Genomic DNA, 21,122 nt, shown 5'->3' on the forward strand with positions numbered 1-21,122 from the left:
ACCCAGAAATGGATCTCTCTGGGTGGAAGTTCAGTTTGTGGCTGATGGCCTGACTCGGGTGTCCACGGTCACAATTTGAGCTGGTCATTTTCCACTCAGATTAGGGGCATTGATAAGAGTGGAAGCAGGGAGAATGTTAATTTGCAGAAAGTCCTATTCCCTGCTCAATGTTCTTGCTGATCAAGTTGGTTCCTGGTCTAGTAAAATCTGCGTTTACATCATTACTTCCAAATTTCTGCATGCCCTACTACTCCGTAATCCGCTTACAACCCCATACGAGTTCTGTCCTGCTCTAATGTTGGCCTCTTGTGCATTCCCAGTCTTTGAAGGCCTGTAATCCTATATGTCTGAACATTGGGGTGGCACGGTGGCTCAGTGGTTAGCACTGCTGCCTCACAGCACCAGGGACTTGGGTTCGATTCCACCCTCTGGCTACTGTCTGTGTGGAGTTTGCACGTTCTCCCCGTGTCTGCGTGGGTTTCCTCTGGGTGCTCCGGTTTCCTCCCACAATCCAAAGATGTGCAGGTTAGGTGGATTGGCCATGCTAAATTGCCCATAGTGTTCAGGGATGTGTAGATTAGGTGGGTTTATGGGGAATGGGTCTGGGTGGGATGCTGTATGGGTCAGTGTGGACTTGCTGGGCCGAAGGGCCTGTTTCCACACTTTAGTGGGTTCTATGATCTATGATAAGATTAAAAAAAAAGACTTTAGATAGAGTCTCTCTCTCTCTGACCAGCTCCCAGTGCAGATCAATTAGTTAATTTAAACAGAAAAAAAATCCACTTTCTTACACAGTATTCACTTTGCACTGTCCAATTCTGATAGGATTGTCTGGATAATGAAACTGTGTGCAGAAAATTCTTGCTAATGAATAATTGTTTAGAATGTGGAGCATAATATTAGCATGGATCAGCTGAGGGTAACTGGCCTGTTTTCCACTGTAGATGCAATTAATCAATTATTTAAACCTCTACCACCTAAAACTTTGGAAATGTGTATTGTTACGTTGGACTATTGAAATTAGAAAATCAAGCTTTAGAGCTGACTCAAGAACTTCAAGTAGGTTCCGGTGAACTTGACAGGAGAAAGAAAGGACATCTGGATTTTAAATAAAGATTGTGGTCTTCCCACAGATGTGGGAAGATCTTAGTCTAGGCTCATCAGTACACAACAGAACCAAGTGGCTCAAGGATAAATGGAAATTGATCCTCTGGCTTTATCAGAAAACTGAGCTGCTGGTACTAGTTGCGTCTTCGGCCACATCCCTTTGCCAGCAGTGATCCTTGGCTAAGTCTGTAATTGCGGTAACGTTGGCTGAAGAACTTAACAGCATGGCGCAGATCACTGACTAGGAATGATGCCCCTTGAATGTGTAGATCAGAAACCCAGTTCCTGTTTGGAGAGAGGGAAAGAATGGTTCCCATCACGTTTAGCAATGGAATTAAAGCTTGCTTTTTTTTTTGTTTTTGCATTTGCTTAAATTTACATTTTGTGCCTGAATTTTGTTTGTGTAGAGCAGGCAAGCAACAATTCTGCCAAACAGGTCAGAGTGCAAGAATCAAGATAAACCTTTTTACACATCTACCTTCATGGTGATGAGCGGTGAAGAAATTTGTAGGTTGGCACATTACAATAAATGACTTGTCCTAATAGTACTATAGTGTAGTCGTATTCTAACCAAGGAGCTGAATAATTTAAATCAACAAAACTGCAGTTTGATGTATACAGAATCAACTGATTAAACAAACAAAAGATTTAAGATCAAACAAAATGATGAAGCAGCATTGAAGCCCTTATTCCAGCATAGCCTTCTCCTTCTTGGTGCCCAGTGTTCCCACCGGCAGTAATAATTTGAGCAAACGTATACAGTGTAACTTTGCAGACAATGCCACACAACCAAACTGCATGCAATTAAGTAAATTACCTCAAGTGGGATTCTCTCTGATCTAACTTGAGGTTGGTTACATTCATTTGAAAGCTGCAAATACTTGCCCTGGACCATGAAAGTTGAGTAAAGTCTAATTGCACAAGTTGTAAACACAACCTCTATTACCTTGCAATGGGATCATGCAGTTTCAGATGGTGTTAATAATGCATTAGCAACTGTTTTTTGTTCATTTTTGCTCTATTGCGCTATAGTTCTGCTGTCATCTGGTCTGTAAATTTTAGGATGCATATTGGAAGCTGTCAAAACTGTATATGTTCAGGTTACCATCCTAATGCTACATCACCTTATACCGAACAGTAGGATTTTTGGAAAAATGCTTTATTGTGTATATGAATGATAGACAATAATCTTTTACAAAATGTTTGGTACATTCATAAGGAAAATTTGTCACTAAAAAGCATATACAAAATAATTATTTACACAAGACATAGAAAGAAACAAGAGATAATTTTGTTTTGACAAGTCATGTGAAGCAATGCTGAATGGTCTCAGTATCCATAGAAAACAACAGGCAGCAAGATCAAATGTAAAATACTGTCATGTAGTATCACAGTTTTATACTGAAACTGGGAACAAAAGCTTATACACTTATCAGAATACATATATACCTGATGTAATAAGCATGCACAGTTAGTTTTCAAGCAGAAGATAGTTTAAACAGAACATTAAGACAGTTCCACTCATTGTAGTTAAAACCACTGTTTTGTTGCAACTCAAATATGGTATGGACTTAAACTTCCTGTCACAAAGTTATGTTTTCAGACATCGAAACACAATAGGGTGAGAATATAAATTATATGAGGGCAGATGCCTTTTCACTGAGTTAGTATAACACATTTATAGGCTTTTTGTGCTAATTTAGGGGCTTATTTCCAAATGAGATGCAGAGCAGTGGTTTACAGCAGGGAACAATTTCAACTGAATCTAGTATCGGCACATTGATGCTAAAAATTAACTGAATATGGCCAGAGGTTAAAATACTGAACTGTCCAGTTGGAATCTGTGGAAGCCATGGGAAATTAGTAAGAATCTTTTTATAAAGAAACCACATGGACGTTGTCATAAGAGATCACTAATGAAAAATTAAAATCGTTGTTCATGATGTGCCTTTGAACTTTAAATGTTCAAAGATATCCTTTCAATAGATATAGGGAATCAGTTACTATTATTGTCAGTTATCACGCATACCACATTCAATTTTTATTTTTTGTCCAAGTGAATGTGCATCTCTAGTTCTGAACTTGGTGCTGGTTTCATTAATAATGAGTGAGATTGGGTGTGTATCAGTTGAATTTGGCAATTGATGGCACAATCCTACTTGTTAAACTTAGGGACCAACATGCTTAACACTATCAATGTAAGTCTTGCTGTCTTTCATTCACTGCTTACATAAATGTCCATATGTATTAATGAATATGACAGGAATGTTCTCTTTAAGCAACATATGTTTATTCCTTAATTCATCACTATCAATTCAGAATATATGTAACACAAGGTTAGACAATGGACTTAGTAAATTTATTAAATCCAGTCCATTCTGCCAATAGTTAAATGAAGTAAGGGTGGACAGTTCAGCATTCTGGTGGATTCCAGCACCAAACTCTTTCAATTTTTACATAAGGGTTAGTTGGTACATTAAAGTTGGCACACAAACAAGGTGAGATATAGTTATACAAAGACAGAAATTTTAGCAAGTTTCCCTACTACTTTTCCATATAGTGTACAAATTTTTTGTACTTGTTTTATAGCAATATAGCAAAGTTGTTGTCATGACCTTTATTTTTCATTAGATAAACTAATGATTTTATATTGATCTTGTATGACTTATTATTTAAAACTTGCTGTTTTAAACAAAAAAATATTTCCAGAGCTTCTTGTGGTAAGTATCCTAACATTTTGGCAGTAATACACAGTTAACTGTGCAGTACATGGTTTCCAATTGGGCCCATGTAACTTTGAATCTGAATAGCTGGTCAAAGTTTAAGCCAAAAAGTGAAAAGGATTCTGGTTGCACCTCAAACCTACAGTGATAAATGCATTTATTCATATATATCAAAATTATATAGCGCCTTTAACATATTAAAAACAGTCCTAAGACACATCACAGAGGCATAAAAAATGTGTACATTCAAAAGCATTTTTAACAAAAAACAACAAACAAATAGGTTTTGGCGCTTGATTACTGCTCAAAACATATTAAGTCGAGAATCAGAACAATGTTAAAAATTGGTCAACCACCAACCATTCAGCATTTCCAAACATCAAATACAACATGTGATAGGTATCGCAACAAATGTGTTGCAATTTCAGATTTGGCAATCAATATAGAACATTGTTCAACAGCACGTGTTCCAACAATTCATACCTTAGCAATATTGAAAAGCCAAAAAAATACTGAGACACAATACGGATATTAGCATATTAAAAACTCAGACTGGACTTTAATCCAACCTGTTAAATTATATAAATACACAAATTAAGATCAGTTAACAGTATTAGTCAGTGGAAGGAGCTTGCAAAGTCACAGTGAGCCAGCCATCTTAGATAAGACAATTTTAAAAAAAAAAGGTTCCCCACAAGGGTTTTTGAACTTCTCACCGACCCACTGAATACTGTGAGCATCTAAACCGTTCAAAGTTATTCCATTTCTCCTCACTTCTTTTCCCTCCTAACATACAGCACTATCTGTGAAATTTAGCTGCTAGGAAGTGGTCTGAAAAACATATTTTCACCTGTCAATTACTGATAATCAATGCACGGTTTAGGGGTTAATCTAAAATATTCTACTGAGCTACAACCCTGAAATTCCTTGGGGTTTCTGTCCACCCCTTGTCATCATTTCAGTGAGACTCCACTTTCATTAGTAATTTCCAAATGCCTTGTTAAGGAGTGAAATCCTACAAGCCAAATTAACAGGGAACTGAATCTGTGCAGGGACTTCTAATGCTGCATGATTCTAACTCAGTCACAACCCAAATAGTTGCAGAGTTCAATACATTTAGTGATTTAAGGTATAGGTTTTCAAATGGGTGAAAGTGAGTACCACCCAATGGATACAGACTAGAGAAATGTTTCAATCATGTTCTTACATGAGGTATTGGAAAACAAATGGCTCGATTTGCAGAGTGGAGCAGGGCTGGACAGACTATTCCACCCCATGGTAGGTAAACCCTGAATTTTCAAATGCATGCAGTAGGCAGCAGCAATTTGCCTCTTGTGGCGCTAACTCACAGTTGTCCCATAGGAATCAGGTGTTTTCCTAAGAAGCAGCACGCAAGGGATTTCCAAGCCTGCATGTCACATATATTTAGTTTACATACCAATACCCAGCACTGTGACCAAAACTGAAATAGCACAATCCAGACTTGCAAATTGTTTAATATCCAACCCAAATCTTGCTTAAACTTAATGCTAGTTATTATTAAAGGGATTATAGCACCTTCACCCAGAGTTTTCATCTTTCCTATTATTTTCTTTTACATTCCAATCTTCAATCTTCTCAATTTTTTGCCAATGACCATATGTTTTTATTAAACATTATTTCCTCTCAATTCTAAAAATTATACAATTTCTGACATTGTCTATACTTGATCATTTTTTCATCTGGTGATGACAAGTTTGCAGGTGGCTTTCTCTGGCTTTTGCTCATCGGTTATGTCATCTTAAGGGAAGTTATTTAAAATTTGTTTTCTAATTGTATTTCCACATCAGTAATTTCTGTAAATTAATTTTGAAGCTACCTTCCATCCACAGTATTCATTTCTTTTTACTAAAGGTTGTGTGTAAATGCTGGTTAATATTTTTATTTAAACTTGGATTGCACCTGTAACATGTTCTAGTTCATGAATCAGTTCATATAAACCTTTTTTTCCACAACTGAGCTACAGCAAGCTTAGAGTAAAAATAATCAATTAGAAACAATCAATCAAATAAAGGAGCACTATCCCCTCTGTAAAGTTGTTGGGAAGATTGCCTTCTCTCCCTACCATTAATAATAAAAAAAAAAATGCAGTTTGCCTATTGAAAATTAAATAACTTGTGTACTGTACCATCATGCTAAAAGAATGCCCTGCCAAATATCTAGCTGTCAAAGTTGGGTGATCCATTCTATCTACAGAAAGGCATGAATATCTAGTCACAGAGGCTTACACAGTAGTACATGAAAAGCTATTTTGGCCTGTCTGTCTTGTTTTAGTCAGTCCCATTCTCTACTGCTGCTATCTTTATTATTAAACTTTTTAGAACTGGCACAATATTTTGCCATCAAGATAAAAAATAAATCTATTCCATGAATCTATTGATGAGGATTGTTTGATGTTTCGGTATATTTCTTTTAATCACTCAAACGCTTACTGATTTGCAAAGAAATAATTTACATAGTTGTTCATGAACAGATAGTTTATTTAAGAATCTCTATTGAAATGCAACAAAAACAATGAATCAAATTAATTTTCCTCTTACAATTAAAAAAAACTTCCCAGAGATCAAAATAATTTGTCTTAATATTTATAGGAACGACCATATTACGAACGTTAAGACAATGGTCAATTTCAAAATAGACTTAACCTCCAGCTACGTAAACATCTTTTTCTCTGCAGTGCAGAAATAAATGTAGTTGTTGCAAAAAGAATGTTTCAAATCAAAAATGGATAACAATGAAAATATCCTTTTGATGTCTTATATTTGGTACTAGTTATTTGTATAAAAAGTAGTAAGATTCCGAAATAAAATTGACTATTTCATGTTATTTCTGTTTAATGCTCTTAGTATAGTTTTCAAAAAGATTTGGTAACTTAAATTAGTTAACTGAACAAATATATAAAATAAATTAAAATAACACTATTACTCCACATGGAGTGGTTTTTGTTTCTCTTTTACATTAGAGATGAATTTTTTTTTCATATACATATTGCTCTTCCTTACACTGTCAATTTGATTTAATTTTAGAGTAAGAAATAGAGCAGATCCTGAAAAACTGAAACACAATTAGAAAATGCTGAAAACACTCAAGACAGGCAGTATCTGTGCAGCATGTAAGAGTTAATATTTTAGAACTCAGAACTGAAACATGAACCCTACTTTTGTGAGCATTGACTTTGAGAAGGTGGCACTAAGTCACCTTGAACGTTGGAGTCCATGTGGTGTAGGTAGAGCTACTGTCTTATTAGGGAGAAGGTACAGGATTGTGATTGAATGATAGTAAAGGAGTGGTGATATAATTCCAAGCCAGCATGGTCTGACACTTGGAGGGGAACTTGCTGGTAATGGTGTTCCAATGCATTTGTTGTCCCTATTCTTCTAAGTGGTAGAAATTGTGGGTGTGGAGGTACTGTTGAAGGAGGCTTTGCAAGTTACTACAATGCATCTTGCAGATGGTGCACACTGCTTCCACCGTGTATCAATGGTTGAGGCAGTGATTGTTCAAGTTGTTTAATATGGTGCCAATCAAGAGGTCTGCTTTATCTTGTGTGACGTTGAGCTTCTTGAGAGATGTTGAAGCATCACTCATCCAGGCAAGTGGAGAGGACTCCTTCACACTACTGACTTGGGCATTGTAGATGATTGTCAGACTCTGGGGAGTCAAGAGATAAGTTTTATGTACTGCATATCCCAGCCTCTGAGCTACTCTTGTAGCTACAGTATTTATGTGGCTGGACCAGTTCAGTTTCTGGTCAATGGCTTTTGATGATGAAGTGTTCAGTGGTGCTGTTGAATGTTAAGGGGAGATGGTATTATTCTCTCTTGTTGGAGATGGTCATTGCCTGGCACTTGTGTGCCATGAATTTTTCTTACCACCTATCAACGTACAGCTCAGTGTTCTCTACTAGGTCTTGTTGCATGAATGCACAGACTGCTGCACTATCAGAGGAATCACAAGTGGTATTGAATACTGCATAATCATCAGCGAACATTGCACTTTTAACCTTATGTTAGAGGGAAAGCCATTAATGAAGTGACTAATGTTTAGGCCTAGGGCTGATACTTGACCAGATGAGTCTTTTCAGCATTTTCTGTAGTTTGTGGAGAGTTGCAAGTAGCTTCATTCCTTGAGTAAAGTCTGTGTAACACACAACTCAGCATGAATTCTAGTGCTTGAAGCCAACTTTAGAAGACAACTCAGTTTAGTAATAAAAACAAAACTCATTAAACACAATGCCTGGTGTGTTAGTCACAGAATAAAAATACTGCAGTTACAATTAGGGGACCTGGCATCAGTTGGCAGTTTCAACTGAAACTTTAGATTTAAAAAAAAAATTAAGGGTCAAAGATCTTTTGAAAGTTTTCCTGTTTTTGCAATATGACCAGACCTTAATTACCAGGCAAGTAGTAACATGCTGCCAGGCCTCTTGTAGTACTGCTTGTGTGTGTGTGAATATACCTCCAAATGACTGATTTTCCTTTTGTCCTTCAAGAAAGCAATCCAACATTCCGGAAAATGGGCAAGACTGAAACTGGTAACTCACTAGAGTTCCACAGGAATAAACCTATGTCATACTATTTAAATATTTCCAATGTTAAACTGTTATACCAATCAATGCCCCACTCTATAACATATAGTAGATTTGCTGATTAAATCATTAAAAAATGCTAGTGAAACTCTACTACTCTTTTGGACCAGTAACAAAGTTTCGTCCCTTGTCTCTGATAGCAACATGCACTGTCTTTGCTGAATGACTGACCCAGGTGATTAAACAGCCAGATAATAATTCAACCACAAATATCCCATCTGATTAACTCCCGATGCAGAAACATTTCCCTTTCCCAGAGATATATCTCATTTGTCCAATTACCTGCAGCTGCTGAATGTTTAACTCTCTGAGAATTCCTGACATATTGTGTTGTGGAAGATTCTGGCTTCCTTAAAATTAGCTAAATAACACTAAACAAAGTGAAATGTCAACACAGAGTTGACGGTGCCACAGTCATATGTCTCAACCTCTCTCCTCAGAATCGCCTGCTATTTATGGGACGAGTATCTCTTTCAATCCTGTCACTAATCACCAGTGAAACCACCAGAATACTGGGGACATCCATATAACTTCTATTTATACATAAGGTCTGATGTTGCTGTGGCTATAAATCTGTCCTGTACTCCTGGAAATATTGCCCCCTTGAGGAGCGGTCTATAACTGCATCCAAAATGTTTGAAATCATGCCAAGAAACACAGTGTCAAGGCAAACAGCTGTTCAAAAAGGTTAAAGTTTGTGTTGCCGTTGTTTTCATACTAAATAAAGTAATCTAGCAAATCATCTGTGTGTTTTTACCATCTATTTTTAACAGTCATAATCAGCTCAAAATTGCAAATATAACTATGCAAACCAGCTTTTGTCAATTATGCAAAAATTAATATCACTATTAAAGGTTTGTGAACTCAATAGGTCATCCTCAAATTACTATGAAATGGACCAGTCCCTCTGATACTTTTAGGTCTTTTAACAATGAGACCAAGGCAATGTTAAAGGAATATTGCTCAAGTTAATACAGCAGTAATTCCAACATACTTTTAGCTCTTGATTGTACGTCTTCTTGACAAGTCTACAAGGTGGACAGTGCTCCATTTGTTTAGTTGGAAAACATCATTCTGGAATATCACTGTGCAATCAGAAGCACAGCAATTGCAAAAGATTGCCACCATTCACTCATGTTAAGTATGCACGCAGAATGTCCTGTTTCTTGCTATTATGCTCAGTACTATAGAATTCTATGGAAGGATTCAAAAGCAGCTTTAACATCAACAAAATGCTCAACAAGTAAAGGGCACAGTTCTGAAAATCAAGGTATCACTTGACAGAAACTTAATGTACTGAGCTGCACTTTTTCTGGGAAAGAAAGCTAGCTCCATTTCCACTGCTAATTATTAAGGTTGTTTAAATACAGCGTTTGTGAATTCACATCTAAATCAACCGAGAGTTCTTCAGGAACTGAATAAGGACCTGGTAGACAAACTTGTACTGGGCTATTGTCTGAACCATTAACATTCTCTGTTGTCGGAGAAATCCCAGCATTGCTGGCACTTCCAGCTTCTGAAACAGAACAGCAATGGCAAAATGTTAATACACAAACTGATAGGTTGTCTTAAAAATCCAATGTAATACAGGAAAATAGATTAAAAAAAAACAAGTATTATACCCAAGAATAAGAGCTTTGAAAAAGGTAGTTTTTGTTTCAAAGATTCCACAATACGTTTTTCATAATTATTCCAAAGTTGAAAATAGTCTGATTAAAGTTTTGTTGCTTTTCTCATTTATCCCAAGGGTGGACTTTGATATTGGATAACTAACACTGACTTTCAGAAATAATAGATTCAATTAAAGAACACAAATAATGCACTCCAGATGGGGTGCAGAGTGTGTGGAGCAAGATATGACACAGCCCAGACCCTGAAGACACAGTGATTGCCTTGAAATTTTAAACCATCTCCTCTACATTAGGCACTTCAGGCGAATTAAATACTTTGTTTTTAAGGAGCAGGGGAGAATGACGGAGGGAGAAGGAGGAAATACTCAGCACTTGATCCTTACTGCCTGCTTATATTATTAAGTTAAAGAAAGGAATACCCACAGAAATGTTCTCAGTCACATCCTTTATGGCTTCACAGCCTCTTTTGAAAAAAAAAGTCTGATGGACAGTCATGCCACCTGCTTATATACAACAACTGATAAGCATCCTTGTCTGTCTTATTTAGTTAGCTTCAGAAAATACACATTTATTATTTTGTGCTGGATTTTCAGCTTTAGCTCATTCCATAATAAGGGTCCAACAACAATGACAAAACTGCAGATTCAAAGATGCAGTATGATGTTCCAATCTTTTATAGGAGCTACGGATTAAGTTGGCAGTTTACAGGTTTAGATACATAATTTGTACTAATGGTTTTCCAAATAGGTATGAGATATTATGTGCAATAAAAATCTGATGTTTCCAATTTTATAAATTTCATTGGATTTTCTGTGTTATATCCTGGTTTCCCAGTTTGGAAGCCGGTAAATATGTACTGGAATAATCAAGCCAAGAATAAAGAATAACCTAATAACCTAACCATCAACCTAATATGATTGTTGCTAGTTCCTAATGTAAAATTTTTCATAATAATTCAAAATCTTCCAAAACAAGTAAGGCTAAAATAATGACTTTAATATTAGATAATGACTTTAATACTAATGTCAAGAAACAGATGCAAACTGATATGCAAGATGGGTTGGAAGTGGAGAGATTTTTTTTCAAAAAATGCTCATGGAATTGTGGATCAGTGGCAAACTAGTACTTATTGCAAATTTATGGAGAAGGTTCAATCACTAAAATACTAAGTTTACGAAAGTGCACACAATGAATACTCGTATTCATTGGAAAAGAACATCAGTGCTCAGGAATGCAGGCAAACGAAATAACCAATAAAACAGTACAAAGTACTGAGGCCAACATGGAAGAAAAGTGGTCAACATTCTTTTCTCCTTCTATCTTCAGTCTATTTCTGGTTGTCAGGCTACTTAATTAGAAGCAGAACTCAACAACGACATAATGGCTGTTCCATTTTTATGCAACATACAGATGGTTTGGAAACACTGTGTAAAATTTGGTGAAGACCAAATCGATAAACTAACTGCTAATCAGCACACCATGGGTTAAAAGTCGATCAAATGCATTTTCAAAACCATCTGTTGCACTCACCTCATTATGCTCCAAACAACCAACCATAACTTCTGTTAGAATCACCACTCCTGTTCTTCCAGCTCCTGCACTGCAATGCACAACTACAGGTGGGTTGCAGCTCTTGGTAGAATCCAGCATGCTATTGGTATGTCGACGGACAGATTGAATTTCTTCGAGATAAGCTGAAAAATTAAAACAGAAAGGATTGATGGTCCAAACAAAAACTTGGTGCTGGAGGTTGCAGTAAGTAGTTTGCTGGCTGTCAATATTGCAAAACTGACCTCGAGCTGGATGAAACAGTTAAACTGGCTACAATTTAGTAAAGAGAAATGCCTGAAATGCTGAATATAAAAGAAGATTTAATGTTCTTCCACCCGAATTCTTCACCTGCCAGCATCCACAACCGCTGCGAACCTATCCCCAATATGACACCTCCTTTCAAGGGCCATCTTTTTAATAACTGAAAGCAGTTTGTGAAGGCAAATGATTAGTGACTATTTAGGGTATTTTATTGGCATTAAACTCGTCTGTAGCAATTTCACTCAATAAAGTGAAAATGAATTTAGGTGGTTGCAAACCACCATTTGGAGTTCTACGGCAGATCATGTGAAATGCCTAGAACTTCAAGGGCAGAAATGATTATACACAAAGTCATGGTTAGCCCAGTCATAGGAATCTAATAGGGATTTGAATTTTTCCCAAAATCCAGCATGATTTTTTGACAGCTGGCTTTTGATTTTGTCTTCCAAGGATAAAACCAGATCTCAAAGTTCAGTTAATATTATTTACAACTGAAGTTCAATTTTTAGGCATTATAAGTGAATTTGTTGTAAAATTATTTACTTTTGTATGGCATGCAAATGAGTGCATATATGAATAATGAATTTGGAGCAACTTCAGTTCAGTGGATTCAGGTGAAACGCAGTGTACTTCCATGTCAAGAGAGCTGTTCATCTCAAGGCAGCTTCTTCAGGTCATCACATTACAGCTTGACAATCTTCGGTAATTTATTCTTTCAATATGTTAAAAATGGGTAATGTGGTGGTTGGTCACATATACAGATAATTTTTTAGGGTTCAGAATTTCTGGCTTAATTGGGTTTTAATCTCTGTTATCCTTGTAATGTCCCATCATCTGTAAAAATAGATGTTACAGCCATCTATCTAACTGCTTTTATGTGAATAAAGTTGCCAAATGGCCTCATTATGAATGTGTGGCTGAGTTTTAAAAATGACATATTTGCTTAGCTCAGCAAGCAATATTAACAGCCACAGAGAGGGCTGGAAGCTACTTACTATTCACATCCTTAGCATCTTGCAATTATTTATTCTTTCAGAGATTTGTCAATGCCTGTGTGTTTATTTATAGAAGATTAAAAGGTGTAAAATGGATAAAAGCTTTTTTGTCAATAATTCTGTGGCTGTGGTTGATTGACCATTTTGAAGATGCAAGCTGAGCTGTCCCTGTTATCAGCAGATTTTCAAAACTCTTTTGCTTATTATGTCAGTTTCATGAGCATTTCAAGGACTTTCCAGACTTGTAAATGGCTCATTTTCTGGTGTAAATGGTAGATTATGGGGAGACTGGACATAGTGGATGCAAGAGGAGCACTGGAGCATGGAGATTCCAGAGAGTTTTGCAGAAGCATTGAAGGTGGGGGTATAATGTTGGGATGGTTGGATTTGACAGGGATAAGGAATTGAGAGCCTGAATTTTATGATCAGCTATGCTGATGTCCCACAAACAAAGTAAATCTTCTAGCCAGAGGGACTCCCCATCCTGCACTGCTATCTCAAGCCTGCCTCTAGTGGCAGTGGTCCTAACTCCATCCCACTCATGCATTCCTGGAATGAAAATATGGAGTATAGAGGTTTCCTTATTGGGAATGGGTTTGCAGGATCAGGACCTTTCCTGACTCCAGTTATCCATCTTCTTGATGAAAATCCAGCTCAATATGTCTGCAGGTAGGAGCAGCTTCCAGAGAAGGAGAATAAAGTTCAGAGTTCAAGCAAATGATTATTAGGAAGGGAAAAATAATTGATAGAATACTTTAGACTTGTGTTTTGTTTATTCTTTGCACTTCGCCACTGGGTGATATTGGCATGGTAGTATGTATTTGCCATTTCCAGATGTCCTAAGGACATCAAATACTGATTAGCTTATAAATATTCCCTTGTACTAAGCCTTTGAAAACCAGCAATTAAATATTAAAATGTATCTAACATAATTACTTCTATTTCCACTGCACAATTAGGCAAGCAGTAATGTCATTCACAACTAAGACCACCTATACAACATACTTGGCACATAATTGTATGAACCATCCTTCCTCACAGCATGTTCTCTATTTTAAAATGATTTATTGCAGTTTTTCAATTACTTAGTTCCCATATGGAAGGAATAGTTATTTTAAAAAGAAAAGGTGATGCATCATTTAATAGTATTCTTTGAAGAGTCATTGTGGTTATGCGTACTTGGGGATGAAATATAGTATCAAACTGCTTAACTCTGGAGTTTTGTTGAGTCTGGTCTCTAGGATCAATTTGAGATGGTATCAAGAAAAAATCCTGTGCCATGTTGTTACAGTTGTAAGTGCAACATTTGACTTTGCAAATTTTAGAATGCTTGCCTAAACCATGAAGTGAAGTTGGCATTTCCTGAGAGGTGCGAGAAATTCAAATGTTCTGCCTATCAACCAAACAGCAACATTATAACACAGTGTTATCTGGCTGTGTCTTGAATTCTGAAGCAAAATGTTCAAGGTTTTTTTTGACCTTGGGACCACACAAGTAGGTGCTTATCATGGAGTGTAAAATGTACCTCCATTCTGCTATTAATTTACATGCTTCTTGATTTACTTTAGTTAATCAGTCCGATTTAGAATTTATCCAACAATAAGTCTAAAAACAGCATTTTCCAAAACTCCAGCCACACAAAATTTAAGTGGGGCCAGTAACTAGTAGGAAACATTGCATTCTTTTGGTTTCTTGGATCAGATTGCCAGCTACATATGTTCTATAGACCACAGTTTAAATATTTTATAAATGTTGTGCTTTAAAGCAAACAGTGATATTTAGTATACAAATGCTTTACACTGGATTCTAATTGAGACTTATTAAAAAAATCAATTTATTGAAATGATAAAGTTAATGCTTCATTTTGTTTGGCCTACGTTGCAATATATATTGTGGTACTTACACAAAAAACCCTGTACATCTTCTGGGCAGCCATGGTCTGGCCAATCAGTGTACTGCAAGTGCCACACAGTCCTTTCCTGTCCAGACAAAAGGTGCTTGACCTTTAAACCTGTAGTTGCATAGCAACCAGAGTCTGTACGGAATTTGGTTGTCACCTTAAACTTCCCATAAGTTGCTGAACTGTGCTTCGAGCCCAGTTTGGGCCAGTATCGATGGGTCTTTGGTTTTCCTCCCTCCTATGTGAGAAAGGATATGTTCATTAATGTTAGAACGCTTAATTTCAGGATTATCATTTTAGAAAGAAAAATATAATTGATCATAATTTCCTTCAAGCAGTCCCTTTACACATCACTAATCATCATGTAGAAAGAATAAACAAATGTGCTAAAGATTATATTTTTTTAAAAATAACAAAATCCTATTTCCTGAGACAGTTTACTTCTTAAATGTCAGAGCAATGATATTAGTTTATTTACAGGAGGAATTAATTCACCAAGAACAGCTGAATGATAATTAGGAAACAAAATCTTTTACTGTGGCAGTATAAGTAGGCTATAAGATCAATCTGCCAATAGATTGCGGAACACCAGAGAAACAGCTTGAGTATTTGAAGGAGGGATATGCAATTAACACACTGAAAGAAATCATTTTACCATTTTGCCTCCTCCCTTTCCAGGAACTGTATGGTATCCCCTAGGTCATGTTGCTTTAATTGAAGATATGCATTTGTGAAAGATTTAATGTAGTTCAGGTTTATGAAGACCGGGACAAGATGTAAGTATTTACTTCAATTCTCTTTAGACAACGCTTACAATCTCCACAAGATCCCCACTATACAAGCTCTCTACAACATTTCCTGGCCAATAGTGACACTACATGACAGAAGCTACTATACAGTTTTAAAACTGCAGTTATGGAACTACTGGTTCAGATTTCAAAATTCAGAAGTGATAAGTGACATTGGGTCCTAATATTGCTTTGTCCCATTTGACATTCCGTATATACCACTGAATAGGAAAGTAGAGGACAGGCACCATCAATATCTGATCTACTTGAACTTGATACTTGAGATTAGCATTAAACCTGGCTTGTTTTCCCTTTTATTTAAGGTACTTTGGTTAGTTCATATTGATATCTTCACACTTCAAATGGGCTTATTCACCTCAACTTTGGTGACTTCTTTCCCCTAAATGAAGTAATTTTCTTTATTCTAAACTTGAACAAAGAATGACAGCAGTAGTGTGATACCTGGTCATATGGTCCCAGCAGAAATTTAATCTTATAGCACGCTTGTGGCCAAAAGAAACTGAGCAGTCCCTCTACCCATTTGTTATTTTACATATGTTGGATAAGGCGTTTTCTGTACTTGAGATAACACAATGAGAAATGCTTCCAAGTGAAACATTGCAAGTTCAAAACCTTCAAACCACCACGCATTTACACCCATCAACAGGAAGTCTTAACAGCAAAATGAACATTGTGTTCAACAATTTCCTGCAGTGTCCTTTGTTAGAAATATTAAACACAAAAACACAGAACTTACTTCTTCCGCTGTAACCATGACAATAACATTCACTCCTTGCTCCCAAACCATTTGCCAGAAGTCATGGCATGTATGTGGCAGGGGTCCCTGTGTGGCAATATAGTGCCAGTCCTCTCCAGCAACTGTAACCTGACAATTATACACAAGAAAATATAAACAAACAGTCTGCATGAATTAGTATTCTCCATTATGTGCTTGAAAACGATCTCCCCATTCCAACTACAAAAAGCATACCATCTATTTGAAAAAAAAAATAATTTTCTTGAAAGACTGTGCAGCACAACATGGCAACACACCATTTGTTAACACTGGCACGTGGGTAAGAACGCATTCAGGCTGATGAAATAAATTTTCCAATTTGCTGGCTACAGTGGTCCTTTGTGTAGATTGAGTTGTGGCAATTAATTCCTCTTTCAAGTAAACATGGGGCCATGGCATAAAATGAGCTGGAATTTATGACTGTTGGTAAATGAGCTCAGAAATGTCACATGGTAAATGATAGTGAAATATGACACTGATGCAATAAGCAGTGTTCTTGTGATGCTGGCATGGAGACATGTTGCTGGTTATAGAATAGCTAGTCTACATCTAAAAGCCAGACAGAGGCAAAATTTAATTCTGGCTTTGGTCTTTTTTTGGGGGGAGGTGGGTAGGGAGATAATAACTCCCAATGTTTGGAAAATCTGGGGGAATCCTGCAGTACTTATTTCTGGGAGACCAGATACAATAGCCAGGCAATTTGGCATATACTTGGGCAGTATTTGGCGCCACACATGACCTAGTTCCCAGTAAGGCAGAAATCCCACTTCTAAGCAGTGCGGGCCAGAAGCTGGCAAATCTCCTGGACCAGCAGCACCACCAGGAGCAGGGCCACTGCTAGTATAATATTTGGGCTGAACTCGAGGATTGTGGCTGGATCCCCAGATAGAGGTGACTGTGGATGAGATGGGGGTCTGCTAGGAGGTTACTAGCAGTGGATTGGAGGTAAAGAGGGTCAAAGGCAAAAAGCAGGTTGGTTGTTTTCAGTGAGACTCCTATGGTGATGTGGGGTCCCTCAACTGGGCTGAGTGCCTGAAAACAAAGGAACTACCCCAAAGAGACCACAGGAAAATGGGACAGTCTCCTTGCATGACAAGTCCCTGCCTGCTTGCAGGAAGTGGCTACTTACGACCCACTCAACTGGCCTCGAGCCAGGAAGGCCATCCTCCAGCCTCCTGCCCTGAGACTGATTGAGTGGAGGAATTAAGGTGCTGTGGTCCATGTCTCACACCCTCTTGCCCAATCAAAAGGCTCACCCCAATGCTCCCCCACCTCCGATCCCACTTACAAGAGTGGGGAGGGGGGAGGTCATTAAATTCTGCACAACATCTGCTGTGGTAACAGACTCCTTTTGTTAAACTGACATAATATTGCAGAATAACATTTCCCTCTTTAAAATGGGAAGGTTTCTGGCCTTATTAAATAACAAATATTATTCAACAACACAACAATGCTATTGACCTATTTTCAGTCTCTATTGGACAGTGGTTCACAGAATCCATTTAAGTAATATATGTACAGAATGTCATATGTAGAGGAGGCAAAAAACCTTTCATTGGGTAGAATGTTGGTGTAACATAGTACAAACAGGAATGATTCTGGATTTACCAATAGTAAAGATATATAGATAATATGGGATATTGGGTGTTCAGTAGTACAAAGGTAAAGGTTGATAACATATCCTTGACTTGAACCAGTCTGATCGAAGTAGACCCTTAAGTAATAATCAGCAGCTTAAGACCTGCTTCCTACTTTGTGGGCCAAGCAGTATAAAGTACCAATGTAAGTTGAAGTTGAGAACACAAAGGAACTTTTTTCATTTATGTTTCATGTTCTATTTGTTAAAAGTCTGTGTGGCAAACATGTGGTTAAGACTTTCAATGATATTATGAACCACTGTACCTCTCTTGAAAGTATATTCAATATAATGATCTTCTTGCCTGCTTTGTAAGTTATCACAATATCAGACAATTAACCAATTTTGACACACTAGTTCAATTTACTCAGATGCAAAACTTGGTAGAATGAACTGAAGTCACAGAACAACAACACTAAAAGGCTTTACGCAAGATATTTTTAACTCATTGTGCCAGTTTCAGGAGAAAGCTTTATATCTGATGGTAGCCAAAAACAGCATAGGCATTCACATTCACAGTTCCTAAGATCCCAAAACAGCAGTCCTCTGCTATTGATGGACTAATGGGTTAGTCACAGTGCTGCTCATGAGGGAATTGAGGGTCAGGTTTCCTGGCTACTGTTTTAAAACGCACTTACAATTATATCACTTAAATATAATTTGTGAGGTTTTGCTTTGATGTACCATGCAATGTTACATGGAATACTGCCATTTTTCTAATGGCTAGATTGAACTGAGAACAGTGAAATCATTCTGTTGCTCTCTACAGTTGGTATCATTGTTCTTATGAAGGTCGACTGTTGGCTGTTTCTGTTGCTAAAAGGGGGTGCAGTTGATTTTATCAGTTTGGTTTTAAGTACAAAATCAACACATTTTGTGAGATCGATTAAAACATGGGAATCCCATGAAGTTCGAGTTTGATCCATTCCAATATGAAGTATCATTGAGTGCAGTGTAAATGTCTATGTGCAGCAATAACCTAATGACTGTTAGCCTCTAGTTGTTGGGGGAAAAATTAATAGAGAGGAAACACTTTCACAAATATAACAAAATTGAGGAAAGTAAAAATACCTCTGGGGCCTGTTGAAATTCATTCTACAAATCACTCACCTGCTGATTTCAGGTCACAGGCCTGGTAATATAGTCCTTCCAGAAAGTAAGATTTATTGTATCTACTTTTAAGAATAGATTTCTAACAATTAAGGACTTTTATCGTGATTGAAGATGCACAACTTTCACTCAAAATAAAAGCTACAAGTGAATGCTCAAACAAAAATAAAGCAGCCTGAAGGGATATAATTCTAACCAATCAACCAGTTGGTAAATCATTATTGGAACTGCCCACCTATCTAAGAACAGTATGTATTCAGGATGCATACACAAAAGACCCAATGTTGAATGTGAACAGACCCTAACCCATCAAACTTTGAAACAGTTATCAACATCAGTATGGGCAGTGAAATAATAGTGATTCAACTCATGCTTACAAAAATTTGATAAAGTGATTCTTTATGAAATATCACTCCACACATTACTTCTCAACTAGTTTTCAAAAATATACATGAACAACGATAAGATAAACCTTTGTAAATATACACCATAAGTTGAGGCTCATGTGTGACTGTGATATTCAGGAGTTCTAACGTAACATTTACTGTAATTTATGGAAACATATGATGGCACAACATTGCCAATGCTTTAATCTTTAAAAACATTCTCACCTTGATGTGGGAGGCATTGACATAGCCAGTATTGTTTTCTTTGGTTGGCACAAGTTCCACCCTGTTCTCCTCATATGGAACAACATCCCTGAAACGATTCCGCTCTGCATTTTCTGGAAGAGTTGCTGTGGTGAAAACACCATCTACCATCTTCTTTGGGATCTGCTCATATTCTGTAAACACCATATCTTCTTCCAGCTTTCTTTCTAGCATTCTGCACTGCATTTCCACGGAAATGAAAGGTGCCATTAGTGGAGTTCCATTCAATGTCTTGAAAGTAAATGGTAAATGCAATAACAGCAGGCACATTAGAAATATTTTCAATCATTTTTGCTACTAAATGGTAGGGAGACAATAGAGGGATTAATATCGCAAGTTGCAAGATTGGCTCTGGACAAATCTTCTAAGATAGTTTGGCCCACACAGTTTTTCAACAACACAGTAACTCATGGGGACAACCTGTGAAACAACATGAAAATTACTTTTTTTTTAAACTTTGCAGTGGTATGATTTTATTTCATTATATTTGGTTTAATTTTTGAGACCTCTTTCTGTCAGTCTTAGGCTATGTCTTTTATAATGAAAATATTGATTTCTTTTATGTACTATAGATTATGGTAGTAAGCTACAATATTTATTTGAATTTCATCTATCTTCACATCTTGGTGTCCTTCCAGTTTAATTCAATAAGGGTGGAGCTATACATTTTGCAGATGTGGTTTTCTCGATATCTCACATGATATATTCTACTCACCAAGAATTGTGTGAATGGAATACATTTTTAAAAACTACTTTTTAAAAAAAAGTCACAAATACAAAACATCCAAATTTGTTTTGTCCAAGATTTAGTAGATTTAGGGGGTAAAATTAGTCTAAGTCAGTGGTGTGACAGGGTCATCGCTAATCAGCAACTGATTCTATCCCCCCCAACACTTTCCAATTCAAACCCTTTTTGGAGATTTGTTCCATAGTTGCAATGATCATTTTATTTGTGTTGAAATTAAAATTCTTCACAATACTTTCCAAGGCAATGGAATATAAAATCTGGTGCTGTTGATTCCAGACTGTCAATTTGTTACAAACCCATCTCTCCGGTACAGACCAATTTTATCCCCTCCACATTTAACGCTCTATGAAATTCAGACACATACTCACTAGATGGCGCCAGGGCACACATTTCTCAGTTCACATGCAATATAAGACCAGAAGACATTGGAGCAGACATTAGGCCATTCAGCCCATCGAGTCTGCTCTGCCATTCAATCATAGCTGATAAGTTTCTCAACTCCATTCTCCCACTTTCTCCCTGTAACCCTTGATCCCCTTGACAATCAAGAACCTATCTATCTCCATCTTAAATATACTCAATGACCTGGCCTCCACAGC

General features: G+C 37.0%; 1 protein-coding gene across 1 annotated transcript in view; it reads right to left on the reverse strand.

Moving 5' to 3' along the window:
• Positions 1-427: 427 nt before the first annotated feature.
• Positions 428-21,122, reverse strand: part of LOC109927539 (protein tyrosine phosphatase non-receptor type 14) — a 241,753-nt gene continuing 221,058 nt past the window's right edge. Inside the window, exons 13-17 of the mRNA XM_048601325.1 lie at positions 19,737-20,006; positions 16,341-16,469; positions 14,799-15,033; positions 11,619-11,782; positions 428-9,973 (exon numbers count right to left, since the gene is read on the reverse strand). Coding sequence (XP_048457282.1) covers positions 9,845-9,973; positions 11,619-11,782; positions 14,799-15,033; positions 16,341-16,469; positions 19,737-20,006 — 927 coding nt within the window. The 3' untranslated portion in view covers positions 428-9,844. The remainder of the gene's footprint in view (positions 9,974-11,618; positions 11,783-14,798; positions 15,034-16,340; positions 16,470-19,736; positions 20,007-21,122) is intronic.

The sequence above is a fragment of the Rhincodon typus genome, chromosome 9 (assembly GCF_021869965.1).
Source record: "Rhincodon typus isolate 14 chromosome 9, sRhiTyp1.1, whole genome shotgun sequence".
Lineage (NCBI taxonomy): Eukaryota > Metazoa > Chordata > Chondrichthyes > Orectolobiformes > Rhincodontidae > Rhincodon > Rhincodon typus.